At 46.3% G+C, this 25,552-nt stretch overlaps 1 protein-coding gene across 9 annotated transcripts in view; it reads left to right on the forward strand.

Moving 5' to 3' along the window:
- DENND1A (DENN domain containing 1A) overlaps nt 1–25,552 on the forward strand; it is a 536,096-nt gene that overhangs the window by 444,726 nt on the left and 65,818 nt on the right. For all 9 annotated transcript variants that reach the window (XM_053562936.1, XM_053562903.1, XM_053562912.1 and 6 more), the window contains 3 exons: nt 22,749–22,853; nt 23,227–23,314; nt 25,173–25,213. In XM_053562936.1, the coding sequence (XP_053418911.1) occupies nt 22,749–22,853; nt 23,227–23,314; nt 25,173–25,213 (234 nt within the window). The remainder of the gene's footprint in view (nt 1–22,748; nt 22,854–23,226; nt 23,315–25,172; nt 25,214–25,552) is intronic.

Below are 25,552 nucleotides of genomic sequence, written 5' to 3' on the forward strand. Positions count from 1 at the left end.
GCAGATGCCCATAGGGGCAATAGAATGCTTGACTGTCCAGTCAAAACTCCGGCATCCAAATGGTCTCTTCGGGCAACTTCTCTTTTCCTTTTGCCAAACTAACCAGCCCCTATGTATCCCAGGAGCCCTGGGCAAGAGAGAAACAGAGGGCTGGGGAAACAGCCTGTCATGACAGCCTCTGAGCTGCAGGCCTCACAGGTCAACTAGGTTGAAAACAACAGGAATTCAGACTCATCCTTCAGGGCCATGTGCCATTAAATGAGGTACTGATTGGGAAGCCACCTTTCAAGCCGAAAGGTTTCCCGAAGAAAAGCATTAAAATAGCAGGGTGGTGTAGTGGTTCACACCTGCAGTCCTAGCACTCTGGGAGGCCAACGCAGGAGAATTGCTTGAGCACAGGAGTGTGAGACCAGCCTAAGCCAGAGAAAGACCCCATCTTTACTAAAAAATAGAAAAGTTAGCTGGGCATTGTGGCAGATGCCTATAGCTACTCAGGAGGTGGAGGCAGGATTGCTTGAACCCAGGAGTTTGAAGTTGCTGTGAGCTAGGCTGATGCCATGGCACACTAGCCTAGGGCAACAGAATGAGACTCTCTGTCTAAAGAAAAAAAAAAAAAAGACAGAATTAAAACAGCAGCACTGGCTTTGCTGCATGCCAGGACTCAGTCTGATGAGAAGCAGGGTTGTGAAGCGTGGCTACAGTGAAGCTTGGAAGTGACCTTGGGATGTCAGTTTTCCTTGTAGCTTCTCTCATCAAGAGCAAATGAGAGTTGATGATGTTAGCGACCTTTTGAAAGGTGGCAGGTAACAGAGAAAAGAACCCAGACTTTAGACTCAGATGAGCCTACACGTGAACCCTGCCCCCACCTTGTTGTCATAGGGACTAGGCAAGTCGCTTGACCTTTCAGAGCTTTATTTCCAGATCTATGAAAAGAGGGTAGATGCCCCATCATGCCTGTCACACATATTATATCTCCCCACACTCCCAGGGTAGGGACCCTGCCTGGTTTAGTCATTACTGTTCCGGTGCATAAAACAGTGCCTGGTCCATAGTGGATGTGCAATAATTAGTTTGAGTTTTGTTTAGAACTCACTGTTAAGACCTCCCTGTCACTGCCTCAGCAATGAACAGGATTAACACAATGTCTCGTTTGGTGTCAACAGTGGAATAACTTAGCCAGCCATCCTTTGGGCTCCTCGAGGTTCTGGCTCCTGATATCCCATTATGGGTTTTCTCCACCCGTTTTATTATAAAAATTTTTTTAAACACACTGAAAAGTGTGAGCAGTGAACATCCACATGCCTACCATGTAGCTTGTACCACTAACATTTTACCCGATGTGCTTTATCCCCTCTCCCTCCATCTACGCAGTATCAGTTCACCTCCCCCAGCCACTCAGCACGTCTGTCAGTAACTGAACACTGTTTGCATGTGAGCAGCAGGTACTTGGTGAATGGCAAGTGGTGCTCACTGTTATTAGGGGGGGTGGGGGGGAGTCGTGATGATTCAGTCTTCCCGAAGATGAGACACTGCTAGCCACAAGGTTGGGAAGCGTCACATTTCCTGGGAACCAAACTGTCCTTATTTCATGGCCTAGCCTCGGGCAGGGAAGTGGCTAGAGGTTCCAGCTACTGTGGGGCCTCCAGGCATAGACCTCAGCCCTGTCCTCTGGATGTTCTTCCCCTGATAACCTTTAGGAGCCTTTTGAAAACTTAAAAATGTGACCATAATAACAGAGATTGGGATTTTCACAGTGGATTTCTGCAGAGTTCAGTGAAGTTCAGAACTCTGAACAAAACAGGTCCTGCTGGGTCAGAAGCAGTCCCAATCCTCCTCTCTTGGCACTGTGTATCACAGAAGGGACATAGAGATTGGGAGGTCGTAACTCTAGATTCTACAAAGTCAGAATCTAGGGCCCTGACCAGTGGATGCCATGGCCTCGTATAGGGCAGTTATTTCTCCACATGTCCCAGAGCAGCGATAGAGCCCAAGGTTTAAAAGACCTCTCTGAGAACCTGCTTTCTGCGTTCACATTCAAGCAACAAATGTTTTTGAGCACCCTTGACTGACACTAACCGCCTTGGGAGAAACTGAGGCAGTCCCTCAGCAGGGTTTGGTAAGCAATTTAGTTTAATAAGGGGATCTCATGTCCATTTAATCATTCCATCCATCTCGTGGAGCAGGAATTTACTATCGAGTTATTAGGCCGCAGTGGGAGATAAAGGAGCAAGCCGGGCTTGGCCTCAAATCCCAGTCTCGCTACTCACTGTGGAAATGACCTTAAGCTGCTGAGCGAATACCCAGCCCTCGATTTCTTCATTTGAAAATAGAAGGCGGTGACACCAGCTTCCGTGAATGATGTGGGATAGAGCCTGTGCAGAGATGCCTAGAGTTTCATTTGGCATGTGGATCACTTGCTCTGTAGAAAGTTCTGCCCAGGCTCTGGGGACACAGTGACCAGGAAGACAGGCAAAGCCACTGCCCTCTTGACACTATAGTCTGGGCCAGGCCCATAACCAGGCAAGGCTCCCTGGGTTCACATCCTGCCTGTGTAAACCCAGGGAAGCTACCTCACATTTCTGTGCCTCCGCTTCCCAGTTGTAAAAATGGAGACAGCAATAGGACCTACCTCATGGGGTTATGATGAGAATTAAATGAGTGAATACCTGTCGGACACCCGGGAAGGTACCTGACACGCCGTGAGCTCACCCAAGTGCCTGCTGCCCTCACTGCTACTCTACCAGCACCACTGCTTTACACAGCTGCACAGGAATCATCTGAGCAGCTGTGGAAAGGTCTAAGCCCTGGCCCAGGAATGTGTATTAAAAAGAACCTCCCAGTTGTAGGAACTACCAATGGAAGTGATCACCAATGTTAGTTTCCAATAGAGCTGAGGAAACTGATTCAAACGGCACATACCCAAGAGGACACGACTAGTAAGCCCTAGAACTGGAACCACCATTGAAGGTTGATGACCCCCATACCCAAGTTCTTGGGCCAACATTTGTCCAAGATCAGCCAGCCAATACACCAGCCTTGAACGAAATCTTTGTCCTCCACGCCACTGCGACCATTTTCCGTGTTAAAGAGTCCAGTAGAACTAAGTCAACTATTTGGTCTAAGGAAAACCATCTCTCAAATAAGAAATCCCTGTATCTCGCATATTAAGACACTTAACCAAATATTTGAACCAGGGATCCCCCAAATATTTACAGCCTGCCAGCCTTTAAACGCCTGGAGGATTAGTGGTCTCTCCAAGCCATCACTTTACCTGCATCTGTAGATTTGGGAGCACGCATGCTACTCTGGCACTCCATCGAGGTGACTCTTATAATTAATATTTACTTACAACAATCATTAGTCTCTGCTGGGTGACATTAAACCCACGTTAGCAATATTTTTAGCCAGGCCTTCCCCACACCTGCGACGATGGCAGGCGAGTGTGCAGCAGCAGGAACCCCTACGGTGCTTTATAAATAAGCCTGCCTGCACCTGGACCGCTCGGGCAGCCGGCCAGGGGGCCTTGGATGGGGGTCTGATGTGTGCCCGGAGCAGCCCACACTTCCAGCGGGGGTCCTCACCTCACTTTTCTTCCCCTGAGACTGTGTGGCATCTGTGCCCCGGGCTAGACCCACAGGAAAGGTATAGTTTTCCTGAAAACATTGAGGATTTCTCCAGTAAGCGAGAGGAGGATCTTGATGACAACCATTTATTAGATGCTAACTGCTTTGTGTCCACTGTTTCCTCTAAACCACATGACAGCATGACCACGTAGGTTATATTCCATCCTGCTTTTCCAGAAGAAGAAACAGGCTTAGAAAAGATTAATGTCTCCTCAAGGTTCTGCAGCCAACGAGAGGGACTCTAACCCGGTTCAGCCAAAGCTCCCATGCTTTTCACTACACTCTTCCTCATGCTCAGATTCACATGAACAGGGAGAAGGAAAATGGAACTAATGTTTACTGAGTGCCTGCGATGCGCTGGACAGTTTACATATATTGCCCCAATTCTCACAACTAGAATAAGTTCATGGGGAGTAAAAATGATTATTCCCATTTTATGGATGAAGCAACTGAGACTCTAGAGAGTTTCAGGTTGCTTGCATGAGATCACACTGCTAATAAGCATCCGAGCCAGAATTCAGGCCCCAGCCATACATGTGGGTAATAAAATGTGGTTTTATACAGACCCAAAGATTTTTGTCTATCAAATCTATCTTTTTGTTTTGTTTTGTTTTGAGACACATCCTGGGCTAGGATGCAGTGATATCATCATAGCTCACTGCAACCTCAAACTCCTGGGCCTCCTAAGTGGCTAGAACTACAGGTGCCCACCACCACATCCAGCTAATTTATATCAGCTTTCTGCTGAAAAATGTTTGAGGTTTAAAACAAATGTTTATCCCAGTCAAAAATTACCATTATAATAACAACTATCATTTATATAGAATTTTACAATTGTCATGCATCTTCCATAATTATTTAATCCTTAAAATAATGCTATGGGTAAGGGTGTTACAAACCCTATTTTATAGAATGGTAAACTGAGGTGGGAGAGGCTGAATACATGCTCAAGGCCAGTACCAGCAGAACAGGCCTCAGCCACCAAAGCCTGTGCTCTGCCAACACTTGGTACAGTGTTGCTCCCAGGCCTGAATCTGTTAGGTGAGTCCTAAAGCCTGAGAGACTTACATACTTTTAATGGAGAAAGAGTTGGGAGGAGGCTGGCAGCAGGGAAGCCTGGCCCTCAAGGACCCCTTCATTAAAGGTGGTGGTGACATGTCTTTGCCCATAGGAACAGGCCAGAAGTTGTGATGGTCAGAGAACTACAAAAATAGCAGCCCTCACCCTGCTTCCTATACAAGAGGAACTGGTGGTTCCAGGGCAGATAAGAATGACTTTACAAGATGAAAATGATCCGTGAGGGCACGCAGGTCTGGAGGGGAGCGGAGTTGGCATTTTTTGGCCCTGTAAATAGCTGCCCATCTGCTCTCTGTCAGAATATGTTAGGAGTGCATCTGGATTGCTGCCCCTGAGTCTCGGCTCCAGGCTGGTCATGTGGTTGTCTCCACGACAACTTCAGGAGCGGTGTAAACTGCTGTGCTTGGAGCCAGATGCTGCTCTGCACATGTGGTCTAATTAGATGGTGTTCCCTGCCTCCCCCGCCCTCCCCGGCCCCTCCCAGCACACACACTACTTTCTCGCTCTTCCCTCCTCCCTCCCGCCCTCTAACCCTCCTCCTCGCATCCTCGTCAGTCTGCTGGGCTCTCCACCCGGCTTTCCCCTTCCTCAGAAGTGGCCCCTTGTCTGATCTATAGTAAAATGACCCGTGCACCAAGCCCTGGAGGGCCTGCTCTGACCCGGGCACGGTGCTAGGAGCAGAGGGAAGTCACATACCACCTCAGCCCTCGAGGAGGCCTCATCTAGCGAGGGAAGCAGCGGGCAGCCAGGCAACAAACAGCAATAAATGCTATAGCAGAGGTGAGCATAGGGCTGAGGAACCCAGAGTAGGGACACCTAACCCAGCCCAAAGCAGGGAGGATGCGTCCCAGGGCAGGTGGCCCTGAACTAATCTGCAGAGGGCAAGGGAACTTTCCCCAGCCTGAGAAATCAGGGGCCAGGAGGGCTTCCTGGAGGAGGGCACAGCACATGCCCAAGGCGGGAGACTTACAGAGCCATCTGGAGAACTATGGCCAGCTGTGTTTCAGGAACACAGGGTATTTAGGGAACGAGGTGCTGTGGTCAGTGAGGTGGGCAGCGTTATGCCTTGCGGTGAGGGGGGCTTCTCTCCAGTTCCCTACCCCACGTGGCTCTGCAGGCACTGGGAGCCAGGGAAAGGGGAGTGACTCGAGCTCTGTTCAGGGCTGGGCGGGGTGCCTGGGGGAGACCCACCAGCACATGCTGAGCAGTTATTTTATTGTGTATTCTGAGGGTCCAGCATCCACCACTTCTCAGATCTCTGGCTCTCAGGGAAGATATCCCCAAATAAGGAAGAAGAAACCAGCCTCCCTCACATTCACCCCGTCCAGCTACCCCGCATCCCAGGAACACAGCTCCACATGACAAGCAGGCTGTCTCTCCGGCCCTCCACCTGCTTTCCATCTAGTAACCACCTACTTCTCTCTGGCACTTGGTTTTTCTATCACCTCCTCCCCCTGTGGCCTTTCTTAGATCCCACCCAGCCGCAGTCACCTCAGTCACAGGCGTGTGTTGAATGGCAGATAAAGAAGTTCCCGTCCAAGATGTGCTGCCCAGCTCTCAAAGGACATCTAAGAACTGTGAGGGTCATTGACCTCTACTGAGCACCTACTGTGTGCTACTCAGTGTTGACACCTTGACAGACACTGTGATTTCAGCCTCACCACATGAAGTAGGTGATCCCCTAGTTTAGAGCTGAGGAGGCTCAGAGAGACCCGAGACCTCCCCATTCCTGGACCTCTGGCTGGACGTGATCCCCATCCAGAGCCTCTGGACTCCTTGGACTGGGACTGCATCTGCAGCACGTGGACAAGGTCATGTGCATGTGGAAAATAGTCTGCTTTGTCTTGAATTTCCCAGAAACTCAGAGGAAAACCACGTTTGGCACCTGAGCGCACTCTGAATTCTGGAGTGTCATGGGAAGAGCCTGGGCTCTGGGGCCAGACAGCACTGACTTCAGGGGCAGCTCTGTGGCCTTGGCAAGTCACATCTCTCCCGCTGTCAGATGGGGGTAAGGGGCCTATCTTGAAAGGACTGTTAGGGGACAGTCACCTTCCCCTGCGAGCTAGGCAGGCAGGACGCAGCTTTGATGGAGGTTCCTTTTGTGACTTTCTCTGAGCCTCAGTCTCGCGTCCGCTGACCTGCCACATGTCGAGCATTGAAGCAGTCACTTACCACATGCCTTGAGCAGGAAACCGCCATAATTTGGGGTGGAAAACTGATCTTTTTCAAGCCCCCAGCTAAGCATGTCACATGAGTTAGCTGGTGATCCCCACACAGCCCTGTGAAGTAGGAAGTAGCCCCCCCCCCCATGTCTCCGAGGGTTAGGGCCCTGCCCCGTGTTACGGACAGAGGGTGGCAGAGCCTGCCTCCCACTAAGGTTCTTTCTCTATTTCCAACCCCGTGTCAAGGGCTGTGCCTCATGACACACACTTTGTGAGGGCCATGGCGGACTTCATGGAGAAAGGCCTTTTCTATGTCCAGAAACAACACTTTTAGCTATTCAACTTTCCCATCTCACAGAGGAAGAAACTGAGGAGACCCAGTCAAGGGAAGGGGGTCAGGCCGAGTCTGGCGTCTGTCCTGGATCCACTTCTTGGTGTGTTCATGACTAGAAATGTCCTCTCAGGCCCTGTGCAGGGCACCAGAGCCTCCGCTCTGGACCAGTGACATTCAGGAGAGGAGTGATGATGAGTAAGCCCCCAAACTCAGGGGCTGGGGGCCTGCCTTCCCCTCACTTGACTCGGGGGTCTGGGACTTTTCATCCCCACACACTAATTTGTGCTGCCGCTTTATCACCATGTCCTTTCACTGGTGACCTGAGAGTCCCATATTCCTGTCTCTACAGCTAATGTTGGTTCTCTGGTCAGTTGCTTTTCAGGTGGGTTTCTGTCTCTGCCAGGGATCCACCAGGCCTCAACCCCCCACACTCCCACTGTGCTCTCTCCAACTCTGTTCTGCTCACTCTCCAGAAGCTGAAATTCTCATCTCCTGGCTGTTTGGCATGTCCCTTCTCAACTATGGAATATAGCCGTTGTGGGAAAACCCAGAATTGGCCCCAGTGATCGGGAGGCAAACTCTGCCACTGCCTAGGTGGTTGAACCAGCAGGCGTCTGTTATTGGGGTCTCAGCCTGTCCCCTTTGGGGAGAGCGTTGTCACTCTCCCATAGCACAGGACAGTCACTGTGACTCTCACATCGGTTTTCACGTGCACCAGCGACTGCCCCACACACTTACCCTGTGGAGTGGTATGAAATCAGGAAAATTGTATCATTTCCATCCTATCGGTAAGAAAACAAAGGCACCAACAGGTAAAATGGCCACTGCAGGTGTATGATGGGGCCAGAACTCAGTCATTACTCCAAAGCCCACTCTCCTTGGCACTACCTGATAATCCATCTCTTTGAATTGCTACTTAGACCAGCCCCTGGGGTGGCCGCTAATAGGTCAAATACAATCTTGGGGTTATTTCTCTTAATCAAAAAGAAGGTCCCATCCAAGACGGGCATGAGCCCCAGGGCCAGGCAGAACTCACTTCAAACTCCGGCCCTGTCCTTGACCAGCACCTCTGTGACCTCAGGCAGGGGATGTCACCTTCTGGATCCTTGATGTCCTTATCTGTAAAATGGAGATGGTAATGATGCCTACCCCCTGGGTTGCTGTGAAGAGTAAGTGAGATAATGCATGGAAAACCACCCAGCACGGGCCAGAGCTCAGCGAGCGGTAGCTGGTTTTAATCACTGCACCTGCTTTCCTCTTAGCGCTGATCCCCATCTGCATTTCTTATGGGAAGAAAATCTTAAACTGGTATGCATGAAGACCAGCTTCATTGTGTCTCCTCGGCTTCCACAGGCCTCCCAGCTCATCTGCCGCTCCTGCGCTAATCAGAATTTCCTGACTTCTCCCTGTTTGTCTCGGTTAATGCAGAAGGAAGGGGCTGCTGGCACAGAGGAGCCGAGGCGTGGGCCGGCACGCCTGTGATTTGAATGTCTTTACTGTAATCTAGCGAGCGCGTGTGGGGGCTTCTGTCAATACCAGAGCGGCCGCCAGGATGGGCAAACGGCGTCAGCCCAGCCACCCCTGCCCCTGCAAATCATCGGAGTAGCTCTTGTCGGACACCCACATTTCCCCTAACTTAAATCATCCGAACAGTGAGCTGGCTTCACGATGGGACATTGATTCTTTGTTTAGGGCTTGTTACAGTGACAAGGCTGGGCCCAGACTGGGAGTCTGTCCCTGACATGCCTCAACTACTGTACAAATTGTTCCAAAAGCTGTCTCAGTCCTGTCACCACCGAATGCGGCATGGCTAAGCCCAGCCAGAGTCATCTCCGGCTGTGCAGTGTCCCCTCCCCAAGTCCACCCGGTGGTCCTGGGATCGCTAGTGACCCAGGACGTGGTGTCTCTGAGGGTGGCCAAAGAGCATGTGTGGACTAGGGCAGCACTGGACCCATGAGCTCTGGTCCCTTAGGCAAAACGCCTCCCTGTGTGGACATCTTTTCCTCATCTATAAGATGGGAATAATTAGGCAGATCTCACAGTTCTGGTAAGGGTGAGCGAGTGCTCGGCCAGTGCTGGCTCCCTTCTCCCTACTCATACCTGCGTCCGCCTAACCTGAATTTACTGCCAAGTGCTCCCAGCCTTCTGGGGAATGAGGATTTGGTGTTTTCTAGACCAGACACCACACGAATCCTCTTCCATTTTGACTGGAATTCACCTGGCTTCCTCAGCAGCTGTCACAGCTGACCCCATGAAGGGAAGGCTTCGGGCCAGCACAGCCTTATCCTCACAGCTCTGGGAGTGGTGCGAGGCCCCAGCTGAGAATTTGGAGAGTTTAAAACAAAATATAACTTAGATGGAACTGCTGGTGACAAATAGGGCCAAATTCCCCAGATTTCTTTATTCCTAGGTTTTAAAAAACATCTGTTAATTGGTCCAGGCTCATCACTTTCACCTGTACCAGTGGTAGTCAGCCTTGGCTCACTGGAGTCAGGTGAGGGGTTTTAAAAATTGTGGCGCTGGCATCTGGGATTTTAAAAGTGTCCCTGGTGATTCTAATGCATAGCCAAAGCTAAGAACTAGTGACCTACACCATCTCATTCATCCCTACTTACCCCCAGCTCCAGCAATTCCAGGAGGCAGGTAGCTCTCCCTGTGTTACAGGTGACGAGGATCAGAGAGGTACAGTCACTTGCCCAAGTCAGCAAGGGGGCAGATCTGGGACCATACCACAGCTGTGTGTCCCACCCACCATGTGCCTCTTCCTGGAGTGACAGTCAATCAGAGCCCACCATTTAGGAGCTTGCAGCATGCTGGGGATAGTCTGCCTGGGTATAGGTGAATACTGGGGAGGAACTGGAGCCCTCTTCACCTGGAGGCATCAAGGCAGATTCTCCCAAGGAGGGAGCATCGGGACAACAGGCAGTAGGAGTGTGCAGAGCAGCTGGGGTTGGGGGATAGTCCAGGACCTCTGCAGGAGGGGAAGGCGTGTGGATGAGCAGGATGGGAAACCAAAGGGCTGATCTTTGTCTTTGATGTTTTTATCTTTACATGATAGCTTTTGTTTTGGTGTGATCCATTTAATGTGACACAACATGGTGGAGAGAGAACACATCTTGGAGTCAATAGACCCCCACCTCAAGAAAAGTCAGCCTGGGAAGGCGGGGCAGAGCCTAAGTGCTCAGGACTTGAGCAACCCCCCTTCCACCTAACCACAGATCTGCCCGAAGCTGTCCCACCCTGCCAGGTCACAGTGACAAACAGAAACAACCCTGGAGCTACCTACTGAGTATACCAGCTATGAGGGGAAGGGAGAAAAGTGTGAGCCCCATGTTTGGTTTATTACCCTGCACTCATCATCTTGAAACTCTTAACACTTTTACTTCTGAACTGGTGTTTTGTACAGCAAGTCCAGTGGGACAGTAGGGCACAGATGTGAGACGAGAAGGCATGCACAGAACTTGGGTCTTTCCGGACCCCTGCCATCCTGGTCCCATGGGCCTTTCCAATGCCTCGGAATGGGATTCCAGTGGAACTGTGACCCTGAGCATTCAGCAAGGCTAAAGTTCTCACAAGGCAAGCATGCCCAATCTAGCAAATTTAGTTACGTTACCTTGTATTTAGCCAGCCATTTCTCCTGAAAATGATGACACAGAAGTAAAGGAAAAGGCAAAAAACCTTGGCTCCTTTTCCTGTCTCATCAAGGCCAAGGTGGAGAATGTGAGTGTCTCGAGGAGTAAAACAAACAGTCCAGTTTGCTCTGTGCAACGTTTCCACCACCTGGTAAGAACAAAATCCAGATACATGAGCGAGCTACAAAGTTTGGTTCCATGTGTGAGTTAACACGTAAAACTGGCATCCCACAATGTAAAGTTGAATAACAGTTCATGCAAATAATTTTTTTCTTAGCATGATACTAGTCGATTTAAAATGGCATAATATGTCTAAAAGAGACCATGAGAGAGAGAAAAGAGCTTTATATTTTAGTATAACACTTTTATGGTTTTTTTGTTTGTTTGTTTGTTTTTATTGTTGGGGATTCATTGAGGGTACAATAAGCCAGTTACACTGATTGCAATTGTTAGGTAAAGTCCCTCTTGCAATCATGTCTTGCCCCCATAAAGTGTGACACACAAGGCCCCACCCCCCTACCTCCGTCCCTCTTTCTGCTTCCCCCCTCATAACCTTAATTGTCATTAATTGTCCTCATATCAAAATTGAGTACATAGGATTCATGCTTCTCCATTCTTGTGATGCTTTACTAAGAATAATGTCTTCCACTTCCATCCAGGTTAATACGAAAGATGTAAAGTCTCCATTTTTTTTAATGGCTGAATAGTATTCCATGGTATACATATACCACAGCTTGTTAATCCATTCCTGGGTTGGTGGGCATTTAGGCTGTTTCCACATTTTGGCGATTGTAAATTGAGCCGCAATAAACAGTCTAGTACAAGTGTCCTTATGATAAAAGGATTTTTTTCCTTCTGGGTAGATGCCCAGTAATGGGATTGCAGGATCAAATGGGAGGTCTAGCTTGAGTGCTTTGAGGTTTCTCCATACTTCCTTCCAGAAAGGTTGTACTAGTTTGCAGTCCCACCAGCAGTGTAAAAGTGTTCCCTTCTCTCCACATCCACGCCAGCATCTGCAGTTTTGAGATTTTGTGATGTGGGCCATTCTCACTGGGGTTAGATGATATCTCAGGGTTGTTTTGATTTGCATTTCTCTAATATATAGAGATGATGAACATTTTTTGATGTGTTTGTTAGCCAATCGTCTGTCATCTTTAGAGAAAGTTCTATTCATGTCTCTTGCGCATTGATATAAGGGATTGTTGGCTTTTTTCATGTGGATTAATTTGAGTTCTGTATAGATCCTAGTTATCAAGCTTTTGTCTGATTGAAAATATGCAAATATCCTTTCCCATTGTGTAGGTTGTCTCTTTGCTTTGGTTATTGTCTCCTTAGCTGTACAAAAGCTTTTCAGTTTAATGAAGTCCCATTTGTTTATTTTTGTTGTTGTTGCAATTGCCATGGCAGTCTTCTTCATGAAGTCTTTCCCCAGGCCAATATCTTCCAGTGTTTTTCCTATGCTTTCTTGGAGGATTTTTATTGTTTCATGCCTTAAGTTTAAGTCCTTTATCCATCTTGAATCAATTTTTGTGAGTGGGGAAAGGTGTGGGTCCAGTTTCAGTCTTTTACATGTAGACATCCAGTTCTCCCAACACCATTTATTGAATAGGGAGTCTTTCCCCCAAGGTATGTTCTTGTTTGGTTTATCGAAGATTAGGCAGTTGTAAAATGTTAGTTTCATTTCTTGGTTTTCAATTTGATTCCAAGTGTCTATGTCTCTGTTTTTGTGCCAGTACCATGCTGTCTTGAGCACTATGGCTTTGTAGTACAGGCTAAAATCTGGTGTGCTGATGCCCCCAGCTTTATTTTTATTACTAAGAAGTGCCTTAGCTATACGGGGTTTTTTCCGGTTCCATACAAAACGCAGAATCATTTTTTCCAAATCTTGAAAGTACGATGTAGGTACTTTGATAGGAATGGCATTGAATAGGTAGATAGCTTTGGGAAGTATAGACATTTTAACAATGTTGATTCTTCCCATCCATGAGCATGGTATGTTCTTCCATTTGTTAATATCCTCTGCTATTTCCTTTCTGAGGATTTCATAGTTTTCTTTATAGAGGTCCTTCACCTCCTTCGTTAGGTATATTCCTAGGTATTTCATTTTCTTTGAACCTATGGTGAAGGGAGTTGTGTCCTTAATTAGCTTCTCATCTTGACTGTTATTGGTGTATACAAAGGCTACTGACTTATGGACATTGATTTTATATCCTGAAACATTACTGTATTTTTCGATGACTTCTAGGAGTCTTGTGGTTGAGTCTTTGGGGTTCTCTAAGTATAAGATCATGTCATCAGCAAAGAGGGAGAGTTTGACCTCCTCTGCTCCCATTTGGATTCCCTTTATTTCCTTGTCTTGCCTAATTGTATTGGCTAGAACTTCCAGCACTATGTTGAATAGTAAAGGTGACAGAGGACAACCTTTTCTGGTTCCAGTTCTAAGAGGAAAAGTTTTCAGTTTTAATCCATTCAGTAAAATATTGGCTGTGGGTTTGTCATAGATAGCTTCAATCAGTTTTAGAAATGTGCCACCTATGCCTATACTCTTCAGTGTTCTAATTAGAAAAGGATGCTGGATTTTATCAAATGCTTTTTCTGCATCTATTGAGAGGATCATGTGATCTTTATTTTTGCCTCTGTTAATATGGTGGATAATGTTTATGGACTTGCATATGTTAAACCAGCTTTGCATCCCTGGGATGAAGCCTACTTGATCATGGTGAATGACTTTTTTGATGATAAGCTGTAATCTATTGACTAGGATTTTGTTGAGAATTTTTGCATCTATATTCATAAGTGAGATTGGTCTGAAATTCTCCTTTTTGTTTGGGTCTTTTCCTGGTTTTGGTATCAGGGTGATGTTTGCTTCATAGAATGTGTTGGGGAAGATTCCTTCTTCCTAAGTTTTTTGGAATAATTTCTGTAGTACAGGAATAAGCTGTTCCTTGAAGGTTTGATAGAATTCTGGAGTGAAGCCATCTGGACCAGGGCATTTTTTGGTTGGAAGCTTTTTTATTGTTTCTTTGATCTCAGTGCTTGAAATTGGTCTGTTCAGGAGCTCTATTTCTTCCTGGCTGAGTCTAGGGAGAGGGTGTGATTCCAAATATTTATCCATTTCCTTCACATTGTCAAATTTCTGGGCATAGAGTTTCTGGTAGTATTCAGAGATGATCTCTTGTATCTCTGTGGGATCAGTTGTTATTTCCCCTTTATCATTTCTGATTGAGGTTACTAGAGATTTTACTTTTCTATTCCTCGTTAGTCTGGCCAATGGTTTATCTATTTTATTTATTTTTTCGAAAAACCAACTTCTTGTTCATTAATTTTCTGAATGATTCTTTTGTTTTCAATTTCATTGATCTCTGATTTGATTTTGGATATTTCTTTTCTTCTACTGAGTTTAGGCTTAGATTGTTCTTCTTGACCAATATAAAGTGACCATCTTTGTCTTTTTTGACTTTAGTTGCTTTAAATCCACATGTATCTGAAAATAAGATTGCAACTCCTCTTTTCTTCTGAATTCCATTTGCCTGAAAAATTGTCTTTCAACACTTGACTTGGAGCCTTAATTTGTCTTTTGAAGCCAGGTGTGTTTCTTGCAGACAGCAAATGGATGGCTTGTGTTTTTTAATCCAGTCAGCCAATCTATGTCTCTTCAGTGGGGAATTCAAGCCATTAACATTTATTGAGATAATTGATAAATGTGGTAGTATTCTATTCATCTTATTTGGTGAGAGTCCATTGCTTAGTTTTATCTTTTGCATCAGTGTGGAGGTTAGGTTCTGTCCTTTAATTTCTGAGTTCTTACTTTGCTGCTGATCCATTGTGGTGGTCAGTGTGCAGAACAGGTTGAAGTATTTCCTGTAGAGCTGGTCTTGTTGTGGCGAATTTCCTCAATGTTTGTATATCTGTAAATGATTTGATTTCTCCGTCAATTTTTAAGCTTAGCTTAGCAGGGTACAGAATTCTGGGCTGGAAATTGTTCTGTTTAAGTGGATTAAAGGTAGATGATCATTGTCTTCTTGCTTGGAAAGTTTCATTAGAGAAGTCTGCGGTCACTCTGATGGATTTGCCCCTGTAGGTCAACTGGCGCTTACTCCTGGCAGCTTGCAGAATCTTGTCTTTTGTCTTGACTTTGGACAGGTTCATCACAATGTGTCTTGGAGAAGCTTGGTTAGAGTTGAGGCGACCTGGGGTCCGATATCCCTCTGAAAGCAGTGTGTCAGAATCTTTGGTGATATTTGGGAAATTTTCTTTTATAATATTCTCTAGTATGGCTTCCATTCCTCTGGGGCATTCTTCTTCCCCTTCTGGAATTCCTATAACTCGTATGTTGGAACGCTTCATAAAGTCCCATAATTCTGACAGTGAATGTTCTGCTTTCTCTCTCTTCTTTTCTGCCTCTTTTACTATCTGCGTTATCTCAAAAACTTTGTCTTCTACCTCTCAAATTCTTTCTTCTGCATGGTCTAACCTGTTGCTGATACTTTTCATTGCATCTTTAAGTTCCCTAATTGACTGTTTCATTTCCTTCAGCTCTGCTATATCCTTTTTATATTCTTCATATCGTTCATCTCTTATTTGGTTCTGTTTTTGGATTTCCTTTTGGTTATTTTCCACTTTATTAGCAGTTTCCTTCATTGTTTCCATCATTTCTTTCATTGTTTTCAACATGTGTATTCTAAATTCCCTTTCTGTCATTCCTAACATTTCTTTATAGGTGGAATCCTCTGCAGTAACTACCTCATGGTCCCTTGGCGGGGTTGTTCTGGACTGGTTCTTTATGTTGCCTGGAGTTTTCTGCTGATTCTTCCTCATGAGTGATTTCTTTTATCTGTTTCCTTGCCCTAATTTTCCTTTCACTTCCTCTTGCTCTTTAAGTTCTTGTGCCTGTGGACTAAGGGTTACAGGACCAGAAGGGTGAGAAGGATGAAGAGCAAAAAAGGGATGAAAGAAAGGAGGACCGAGTGATAAGAAAAAAAAAAAATAGAGAAAGGAGAGGGGGTGGGTAAAAGGAATATTGACAGAAAGAGGGAGACAGAGCAATATAGGTGTACAGTAGGGTACTTTGACACAACCTTAAAAAAAAAACCCACCTTCTGGGGGTGCCTAGTTGGGTGGTTCCCTTGAGGTGAGCAGCTCTTTGCTAACCTGATCAGACACAGTACCCCACCTCCACCAAGTAGAGAGGAAAGACAAAAATGCTATAAATCAAACCAAAACAAGCAAACAGAAAACTTTACGGGATAAAATTGGGTGAAAAACCAAATAATAGCGGTAGAGACACTAGCAAAAATGAAGTTCTAGTTATTGAAAAAGGCAGCAATGGGAAATTATAATTAAACTAGAAAAATTGAGAAAGAAAAAGGATCTGTATGGAAAAGGTTGAAATTAAATAAAAAAAAAAAAGTCAAAATAAACAAACAAAAAAAAAAACAACCAAACCAAAAAAAAAAAACACAACCAAAAACAAAGCAGTATGTATATGTTATTGAATATTGTCTGGGCAACATGTGGTCTTCTGGGTTATGAGATGTTAATCACAGTTCTGATACTACTGGAGGCTGCTGATTTCTCAAACCCCAACAGGTAGACACCCTAAATCTCTCTTTAGCCCACTTAAAAGGCACTTTGAACTTGTAAACTTGCCGAGCAGAAGCTTTCCCATGCAAGTGCTTGTCGCTGGAATCACTGCTGAAGTGGCTATCCACTTACCCAGTGTGACAAAACCAGTATCACTCTGCCCCTGAGGGTTAGGGCTGCAAGGCGGCTCAGACCCCACCCTTAGGCTACTCGGTGCTGGGTTACCAGCTCCCACCCGATACTAGCTCTGCGATCCTGAGGGCCGAGCTTGCCGGGGCAGATCGCTCACAATGGCTCCCTGTGACCCACAGCCAAACACTATTAGCTCCGTCTCGCTCAGCGGCTCAGACTGGGGCCCTAGACAATGGCCAAAGTTCTCCGCACTCCCGCTCAGGCTCTCCCCAAGGCAGTTCAACTGAGTGCCAAGTCCAAAGACACCAAAACAGTTCACAGGTAAGGCCTTTCTGGTTTGCAGTCTCGCTGCTACTGAACTTACAGTTGTGGGCTGGTTTAGACGGATTGAACACACGCAACCACTTGCCGTTTTTCCACTGTTTTAGTCCTCCTCTTAGGGTCCAGAAGTCTCTCGCTGACTCCCTGTGTCCTCACAGGGGTGATGATAGGCAGATCCCACCAGCCAGAGATGCCTGGAGTCCTATCTCCCCAGACTCACGGTGCCCAGATGCAAGGAAGCTGTTACTCAGCCACCATCTTGCTCCACCTCAACACTTTCATGTTTTAATAGAAGTTTTTTCTCCATATTTATTTTATTCTTGAGCCCCACAGATTATGTTGCCAGCCCTGGTAGGACCCAATCTCTGCCCTCAGGGAAAACATTTATTTGTTGAGAGTCTATTGTGGAAGAATCTATTTGTTGTCATCTATTTTAATCTTCAAAGCAACCCTGTGAGATAGGCTGGCATTGTGTAGTTGTCACAGATGAGGAAGAAGAATTAAATCACCTAGGAGAAAGTTAAGTACAGTCACAGTCAAGGTTTGAGGCAGGGGTCTGTTGACTCCAAGATGTGTTCTCTCTCCACCATGCCGTGTCACGTTAAATGGATCACACCAAAACAAAAGCCATCACGTAAAGATGGCTTTACCAAAAAACATCAAAGACAAAAACCAGCCCTTCTGGTTTGTGTTGTTACACTACAGTTATTTGTTCCCTGAACTAAACCGGATTCCTAGATAACAGGAGCCTTTCTCTTTAAGCTTCCACACTATAACTGTCCTGTCATTCTTTCTTGTAAGACATTAATTTTTTTTTTAATTTAAACAATTTTAAATACTCATAAAATGTACCATCTTAACCATTTTAAGTGTACAGTTCAGTGGTATTAAGTATATTGTTGTGCAACCGTCACCACCCTCCATCTCCAGAGCTTTTGTGTCTTACAAAACTGAAACTCTGTACACATTAAACAACCCCACGTCCCCCAGCCCCTGGCAGCCTCTCCTGGGTACCTCACACAAGTGGAACAGTACAGTGTTGGCCTGTCTGTGGCTGGTTTGTTTACTCAGCATAACATCTTCAAGGATCATTTATATCGTGCATCCGTTCAAGAGTTCTTCCTTTTCAGGGCCAAATGGTATTTTATTATGTATGGATGCCACATTTTCTTCGTTCAGCCACAGATGGACACTTGGGTTGCTTTCATCTTTCAGCTGTTGGGAATAGTGCTGCTGTGAGCATTCTGCCGTTTTACATCCTCTACCCTTCCATCCGCTCCCCACCCGCCTGCAGTTACTACTGTTGGTAGGAACTATATTAAAGTCATCTTTATGTTCCCCTAACATGGAGCCTGGCACAGAGTGGGTGCTTTAAAATGTTTGGCTATATGGACAGATCTTCCAAAATTAATGTTTTTAATCAAGGTTTTAATGAAGGTCTATAAAAAGGAGATACCTCCTTTTTCTCTTAGAATCTCAAAGTAAGTATACACATAAAATGTTGATAAAAATTACATTTTTAATGGAAAGTAAGAATTTAATACTCTAAGGATGGCTCAGCAGAACAAGGAAAGTTGCTGGAAAATGTCATGAGAGATGTTTTATTTTTATGCCTGTACTGACCATGCTGTGGATAAAGTCATTTATTTCTGAAAGCATCCAAAACCTTTGGAGTCACCAACTTCATTTACCTGTTAACAAAGATTCAGCTCATTAGAGATGGAATTTTCAGTTGATTCCATATGTCAAGAAGATAATCTGGGAGTAAAACTTGTCATTTTGTAACAAAGTTCTTGATAGGGTTAAGCAGCAGTATTTTACTGGTCGTAGATGGAGAACTCTGCTAATGGGATCTAAGCTTGAATGCTCACGGCCTGAATTCCCTGAATTAATGTTGCTATCAGCCAGTAGCCCCAGTGCCTAGAGTGTCACCTAAGAAGACAAAAGGTTTAATCAGCCCAATAAGAGAACTAAATCAGCACTTCTTACAAAGAAAGGTGTTAAGAAGACGCCTTGCCTTATTCCCCTCCACTGCAGAGTGGAGTGGGGGCAGCCTTTTCAGTGGTAAGACAGGGAGTGGACAATCTGGTGGAAATGACTTGGCGTCCTTGTCGTGGGCCTGTAAGAAAGAGCCTTCACAGTGGTTTGCTTACTTCTGGGAGCTGTTTGTTTCTGAAGACGTTGCTACTCTAAGTGTCCAGGAGAACCTGAAGGGTTCCAGTTTTAAAAGGAACTCTCCTGTTCTCTAGACCATGGCTGAGGGCAGACGTTGGACTGAGGCCCCAGGGAAAAGCTGAGTGAGTCTGCTGCAGATGAGTGCATGCTAGTGACACTTGGACTTTGGAGACCACCCGGTGTTAACCCTGAATCTGCCGTGTCTAGGTTGTGTCACCTTGGGTGACTTTCCTTACCTCAGTTATTTCTCTGTAAAATGTGAGTATAATTCATACTTCCTGAAAGTTTCCAGAATGATGGAAAGGGTTGTGAAGTGCAGGGCACAGCACCTCGCACGGAACCTGGGGTCAGAGGAGGTGAGCTGAGTGTGAGCCCTCTGCCTGTTACCATTCAGATCTTTATGCATGACTCGGATGACAATGTCACTGCCTTCAGCAGAAGTAGGATAGGAGAGTCAGGCCCTGAACAGACAGGATTTGCTCACCCGACTCCTGTGCACCCTTCTAGGCTCACTTTTCATCACCTGTGTCTGACCTTCCTTGGGGAATTGGTCTTTGCCTCGTGGGACTCCTGGAGACATTTTGCCCTGCCCCAGCAGCACTGCAGGGTGTGGCAACCTTTGTTTCCACATCTGATGTGAATCTTTAAGCCCTTTTTAGAAAAAGCCCCCTTGTCCCTTTTCCTCTGAATTTTTCCCATCTATTCCTATGTCCTATTGTCTATTTGTACGTCATAGGCATCTGATCCATGGAGATGTCACCTCCATTAAGTAGGCAACAGGCCTCAAGCATTCATATCTACCCAAAGATGAGATTCTTTCTGCTCTGCTGCAGCGAAATTCTGCCTCAGGCTACCCTTACATACAAATCTGGTTGCAAACTCTCTTGAATTTATTGGTCCCTCAGCAGACTTCTTCCTGGCAACACTGGGCCAAAGCTCCAGAAGTGAATGCTAACAGCTCCAGTAGGCATCTCCTTTGCACAATTCTAAACTCCCTGGACACACACGCCACTCACCTGGCATCGTGCTGAGACCTCTTTACCATCAGGCCAAGCCCTGTCTTAGTCACACCTAGATCACAGGCTTCTAGGGCAGAAACCAGGGTCTAGATCATCTTGTGGTTCCTTAACCAACATCTCTGAGCTTCTAATTAGGGGCTGGGCTCTGCTGTCCCTGGGGAGTGCAGGGACAGGTCCAGCAGGGAACACCAAAGAAGACCATCCCTGCACCCAGGTGTGCATACGGCATTGTGAGACTAATGAGCGGGGATGAGTGACTCCTGCACGGAGGCCTGCATGTGTGAGGAAGAAAGTCCAGGCACAAAAAATAGCACTGGCAAAAGCAAGGGGGAGGGGGCACCTGTGACTCAAAAGAGTAGGGCGCCAGCCCCATATGCCGGTGGGGATGGGTTCAAACCCAGCCCCAGCCAAAAAAAAAAGCAAGGGAAAGAGGACATGGCATGTGAGCAGGGGATATGTTTGGAACACAAGGAGCAGAACCGAAGTGGCAAAGAAGGACTTTGGGAAAGACGTCAGTTTAGGACCAGGGCATTTGCCTGCTGAGTGACTTTTTCTTTGCTCTCCCATATAGAACCCTTGAACGTGCCACACTTGTTTCTGGGTATATGATGTAGAGCAAAACAGGTACCATTCCTGCCTACAGGAAGCATATGGTCTAGTGGGAAAAACAGACATTAATCAAATAATCTCACAAAGGTAACATCTGTACAACCAAAGTTCTTGAGTTGGACTGTGACATGACCCGATTTGCATTTTGGAAAGCACTCTGGCCAGAAGAATTGGCACGGACTGGGCGGAATGAAGCAGGGAGGGACAGAGGCTTAAACCTGTGCTATGGCAGTCCAGGCCTGCACCAGGCAGTGGGATGGAGAGCAGGGGTGAGCAGGGGATGTTCCACAGGTAAAATGGGAAGGGCTTGGGAAATCTGATAGGTTGACTGTGGTACCTGTTGATAGCAACACTTAAGAAAAACAGATTTGGGATACAGTGCTTATAAGGTGATTGATAAATGACAGATTGAGTTTGAGTTGCCAGCAGGGCCATCCAGGTGAAGATTGAGATGTATGGGTTTGGAGCTCTGGAAAGGTGTCTGGGCTGACAATATTTATCAAGAGTCATCAATGCCCAGGTGACACTGTATGCATGGATAAGATTACCTGGAGAGAGAATTAATTGCCCTGCTATGGTCCCAAAGGGTGAAAAGCAAAACTTGCAAGCCACAGAAATAACACTCTAGCTGGGTCTCCGTTGGTTTTCACTAGCTGGTCCCTCAGCTGTCAAGCATGGAAGACGGAAATCCACACCAAAGTAATCAATGTCAAGAAAAGCTCTTTTTTCCCAAGGAACTAGTGTGCTGCTTTTTTTCTTCATACACAGTGTAAAGTTTGCATTATTTTCCCTTCTCGCTTTAGCAGCTGGAAGCTCAGAGCTAATTTTTTACTTAACAGAACCTACCTATCCATATACTCTTTTCCCAAATAAATACATTTTTTGTATCTATGTATTTTCAAGCCCTGACTTTATTGTTTCAGGTGCTTATGTAAGCTTCTTCAGATCCTTTGTAAAATTAGGTAGGGTGTACCTCTATAAAAATAAATGTTCCCCTTCCCCTAATATTTTTGATTCATCCTTATAGCACTTGTGCAGTGAAGTCTGCCCAGTTGCTAATATTGACTAGATGTAAGCAGTAGGAACTCTTAGAACTTACAGAAGCTAGACAGTAAATTTAACACTCACATAACTCATTAAAACAGGATAAAAGTGGAGCTTCAAACATCTCTGTGTTTGCTACCAAGTCTGTGAAGGGAGGGGGGCTTACCCTTAATTCAGCTCAAGATATAAAAGTCTGATCTTTCAGAATTGAGAATACACTGCTGAAATTAAAGACTTGTCTGTGTAAATAAGCGCTCCAAAAGCGTTCAAAGAAAGATTGAGGTGTTAACTATATACGGATGGGATTTTTTTTTTAAGTATAGGGTATCATTTTCTTGACTCATAAAATAGAGTTTGGTAAAAACAAACTTCCTTATCAAACAGCATAAGCACAAAATTGGCTGGATAGTAAATTTTATTTTTGGTCATCTCTGCTTTTTAAAATAAATAATTACTTTAAAATTGTAATTTGCTATTGGTTAAAATCACTGTGTAATTTTTTTAAAATGGTTTTTAAACTATGACCCGTGACTGGTGCCTAGTACCTGAGCGGGGTGAGAAGGCTGCCAAGCCAGAGGAACCTGGCCACCTCCCCCAGCTCCCAGCTCTTCCCAGAGCAGCTGAGCTCTGCTTGATGGAGCAGAAGGTAGCAGGGCTCCTTCTGCATAAGGTTCTGTCTAAATAAAGGGTTCTCCCAAAAGGGAAAAGAAGAGCCTGGAAGCATCCCACTGGCAGGCTCATCCTGCTAACTTCCAATTGGGATGTGGAAGGGGCAGCCAGGGGGTTGGAATCTGGTTGGTTCCAGTGTAGAATTCCCTGTTGGAATAATGTTAGTTCCTAGTCCGCCTCCTACCCTCTCTGTGCCTTTGGGGATGACGCTCCCTCCCTGCATCCTTAGAGGAGAATGGCCCCTTGGAACAGCCACTTGACTGATGAGGGTGAGATAAATTAGAAGGTGCGGGGCCCCTGCCTAAAGGAGCGTAAGGACGGATGGCTCGCTCTGTGTCTGACCCTGCTGTCCTCTCTCCGTTTCCCAGGAGGAGCCGATCACCTTCTGTGAGGAGACCTTCGTGTCCCACTACCGCTCGGGAGCCATGAGACAGTTCCTGCAGAACGCCACACAGCTGCAGCTCTTCAAACAGGTGCCACCCTCCCCTGCTCGGCCTTGCGTCTGGCTCCCTGCAGGGGTCTCTGCCACTGTCTGCAGGCATCCGTGGGACTCAGGTCCCAGGCTAAACATGCTCAGGGAATGGGATGAGGTGAAGAGGGCAGTCAGTGACCAGACGGACCCTGCGCAAATCTGCCATGTGGATTTCCAAGTTATCATAAACACGCAGCCAGTTTTTGAGAAACTTTCTGGTTAAAACTCACGTTTTGAAACCTCACTTTTAAGGGACCTTTCCTATCTTAGAAAACATAAGATTCCTTCTCTGGTCAGACAGTAGGGTGCCCCTCACCAGGTTTTCTCCCCTTTTCGTTGTATAAACAATCGTGCTTTGTTCTTTCTTTCTGTAGTTCATTGATGGTCGATTAGACCTCCTCAATTCTGGTGAAGGTTTTAGTGATGTTTTTGAAGAGGAAATCAACATGGGCGAGTATGCTGGTGAGACGGATCTCATTCTCCTTTCTGGGCTGTGGGCTGCTATACATTTAAGGCTAGTGATGATGACTTTTTCCTTTACTGGGAGTTTGGAAGAGACTTAGCCTTGAAATGTTTGGAGAATTACTCTTCATTTTCCGATGAGATGCATATTAGCTCATGTGTAATCTTGTGGCCTGGGAGTCGGTTGCATCTCCTTTGTAGACAAAGTCTAGTTAAATGTAGCAGCCAGCGTGCTACACTGGAAAGCATGTGAGCTATCACAGTCGGAGAACTCTGCCTGCTCCCTAGCTGTGAGACCTTGGTCGAGGCAGTTCCTCTTTTAGCTGACGTTTTTCTGTCTGTGCACCAAGAGTAACGTTGCCCTCCTGATAGGATTCCTGTTGAGATCGAATCAGAGTCCATGAGGAAAACGTTGTGCCGTCACCCAGCACAATACATGTATCTTTAAAATGTGAAAATCATTACTGGGTACACAGTCTCTGCAGATCTGAAAAACTGCAGAGTTTTCCCCCTGCAAAACAAGGGAGGCTTATCCTCTCATTTTTCAAAGGAGGCATCTGTGACCCAGAGAGATGTCAATGGCTGATCCTGCCTCCTGAATCCAGTCTGGCCTTCTTTCTAAATCCCATAGCATCAGTCCTTGGCAGCAGAGTCAAAACCAGATGCAAAATAATAATCATACCTCTGGCCCCTCTTGTTGCTGGGCTTGTGTCTGGTCTAGACCATTCTGATAATCCAGCTGGAGGTTCGTAAACGCACAGAGCCCAGGCACAGTCTCCACTTCCGGGTAGCACAGGCCCTCCTGTGCCGTAGGAGAGCACAGATAGTTAATGAAGCCTGGGTGGGGCCTGTGGGCAGTAATGGTGGACTGTCAATAAGCATTTCCTGAACACTTGCTGTGTACAAAGCTCCACAGAGTGGAAAAAAAAAACAAAGGATCCTGCCCTCAAGGAGATTTTAGTCAGGAAGGAGAGAGATGCTGAACTAAAGACAAATAAAAAGTAAACCAATGCAGGGAAAGGATTAGAAACGGGTTTTCATGCAGTTAGAACAGGGCCAAGCTTGCATTGCGTTCTAACAAATGAATATGAGTTCCAAGGAGAAGACAGCCTGAGGTGATGCTTACCTAAATTCACTTATTCGGAGCTTCTAAAAGAGCTGTCTACTGATAAGAAGAACTCCTGAACTCACCAGTTCGAGTGAACAGAGTTCACCAGCACCACCTGTTCCTTCTTTCCCTCTCACTATTCAAGTGCTTTGAGGGCTGAGTGTGTGTCCAGCAAGGTCCTTACACTGGGATGCACAGCTCTGAGAGTTCCTGCTGTGATGTGGCTCGTGGTGCTTCAGGGAACACGCATATCTAAGTGGGGATCACCTGTCCTCAAGGGCTATTTGGAGGAAGGAGAAGCTTCCAGAGGAAACAATATCTGAGCTGGCTGTTGAGTGTACCAAGAAGAGAAAATAGGGAGTGGTGAGAAGAGAGCAGCATTTACAAGGGTCTGGGGGTCCAGGAGGATGCGGGTTTGGGGGCTCTAGGTAGTTCCTCGCAGTGGGGCTTACGCATAATGGTAACACAGGGTGGAGAGGCAGAGGCCAAGAGGCAAGGCTGATGGAGTGGGCAATGGGGAGGCTTCTGAAGGCTGAGAGTCAGGGCATTGCCGTGATTGGCTCTCCGCTTGAAAAAGAAAACCTGTGGCAGTAACTCACTGCTGTCTCCAGGGAGTGGAACGCAGGATCCTCCATGCAGTTCTCCAGATTTTGAACTTTCCAAGTCCTGCATGCTGAAAAGCAAGTTAAAGAGCTCCTGAAGGCAAATCATGTCTTTAAATAATGTCTTCTCTGCCTTCTCTTTCCCCAGGCAGTGATAAACTGTACCATCAGTGGCTCTCCACGGTCCGGGTAAGTGTACACCCAATTCCAAGCCACCTGGGCCCCCTCCTCAGCCTCTTGGCAGCCTCAGCTTCCTTGGCCACCCACAAGGCTGCTGTGGGCCCCAAGGGCTCCATTCTCTCAGCTGAAGATGTTTTTGTTTTTAAAGCCAAGCTATTCTCATGCCAGAAGACAAGCAGGATGGGACCAGCCAGAGACACCCCTTGGTGAGGGTAGAGAGGCAGGGGAGGCTTCCTCCTCTTCAGCGGAGGAGTACTGAATGGAATGTGGACGTCTTAGAGTATTTCTAGGGCCAGTGCAATGGTCATGGTCATGGGCAAACGAATGTATCACTCTTGCTGCTCTGTA

This window comes from Nycticebus coucang, chromosome 2 (genome assembly GCF_027406575.1).
Source record: "Nycticebus coucang isolate mNycCou1 chromosome 2, mNycCou1.pri, whole genome shotgun sequence".
Lineage (NCBI taxonomy): Eukaryota > Metazoa > Chordata > Mammalia > Primates > Lorisidae > Nycticebus > Nycticebus coucang.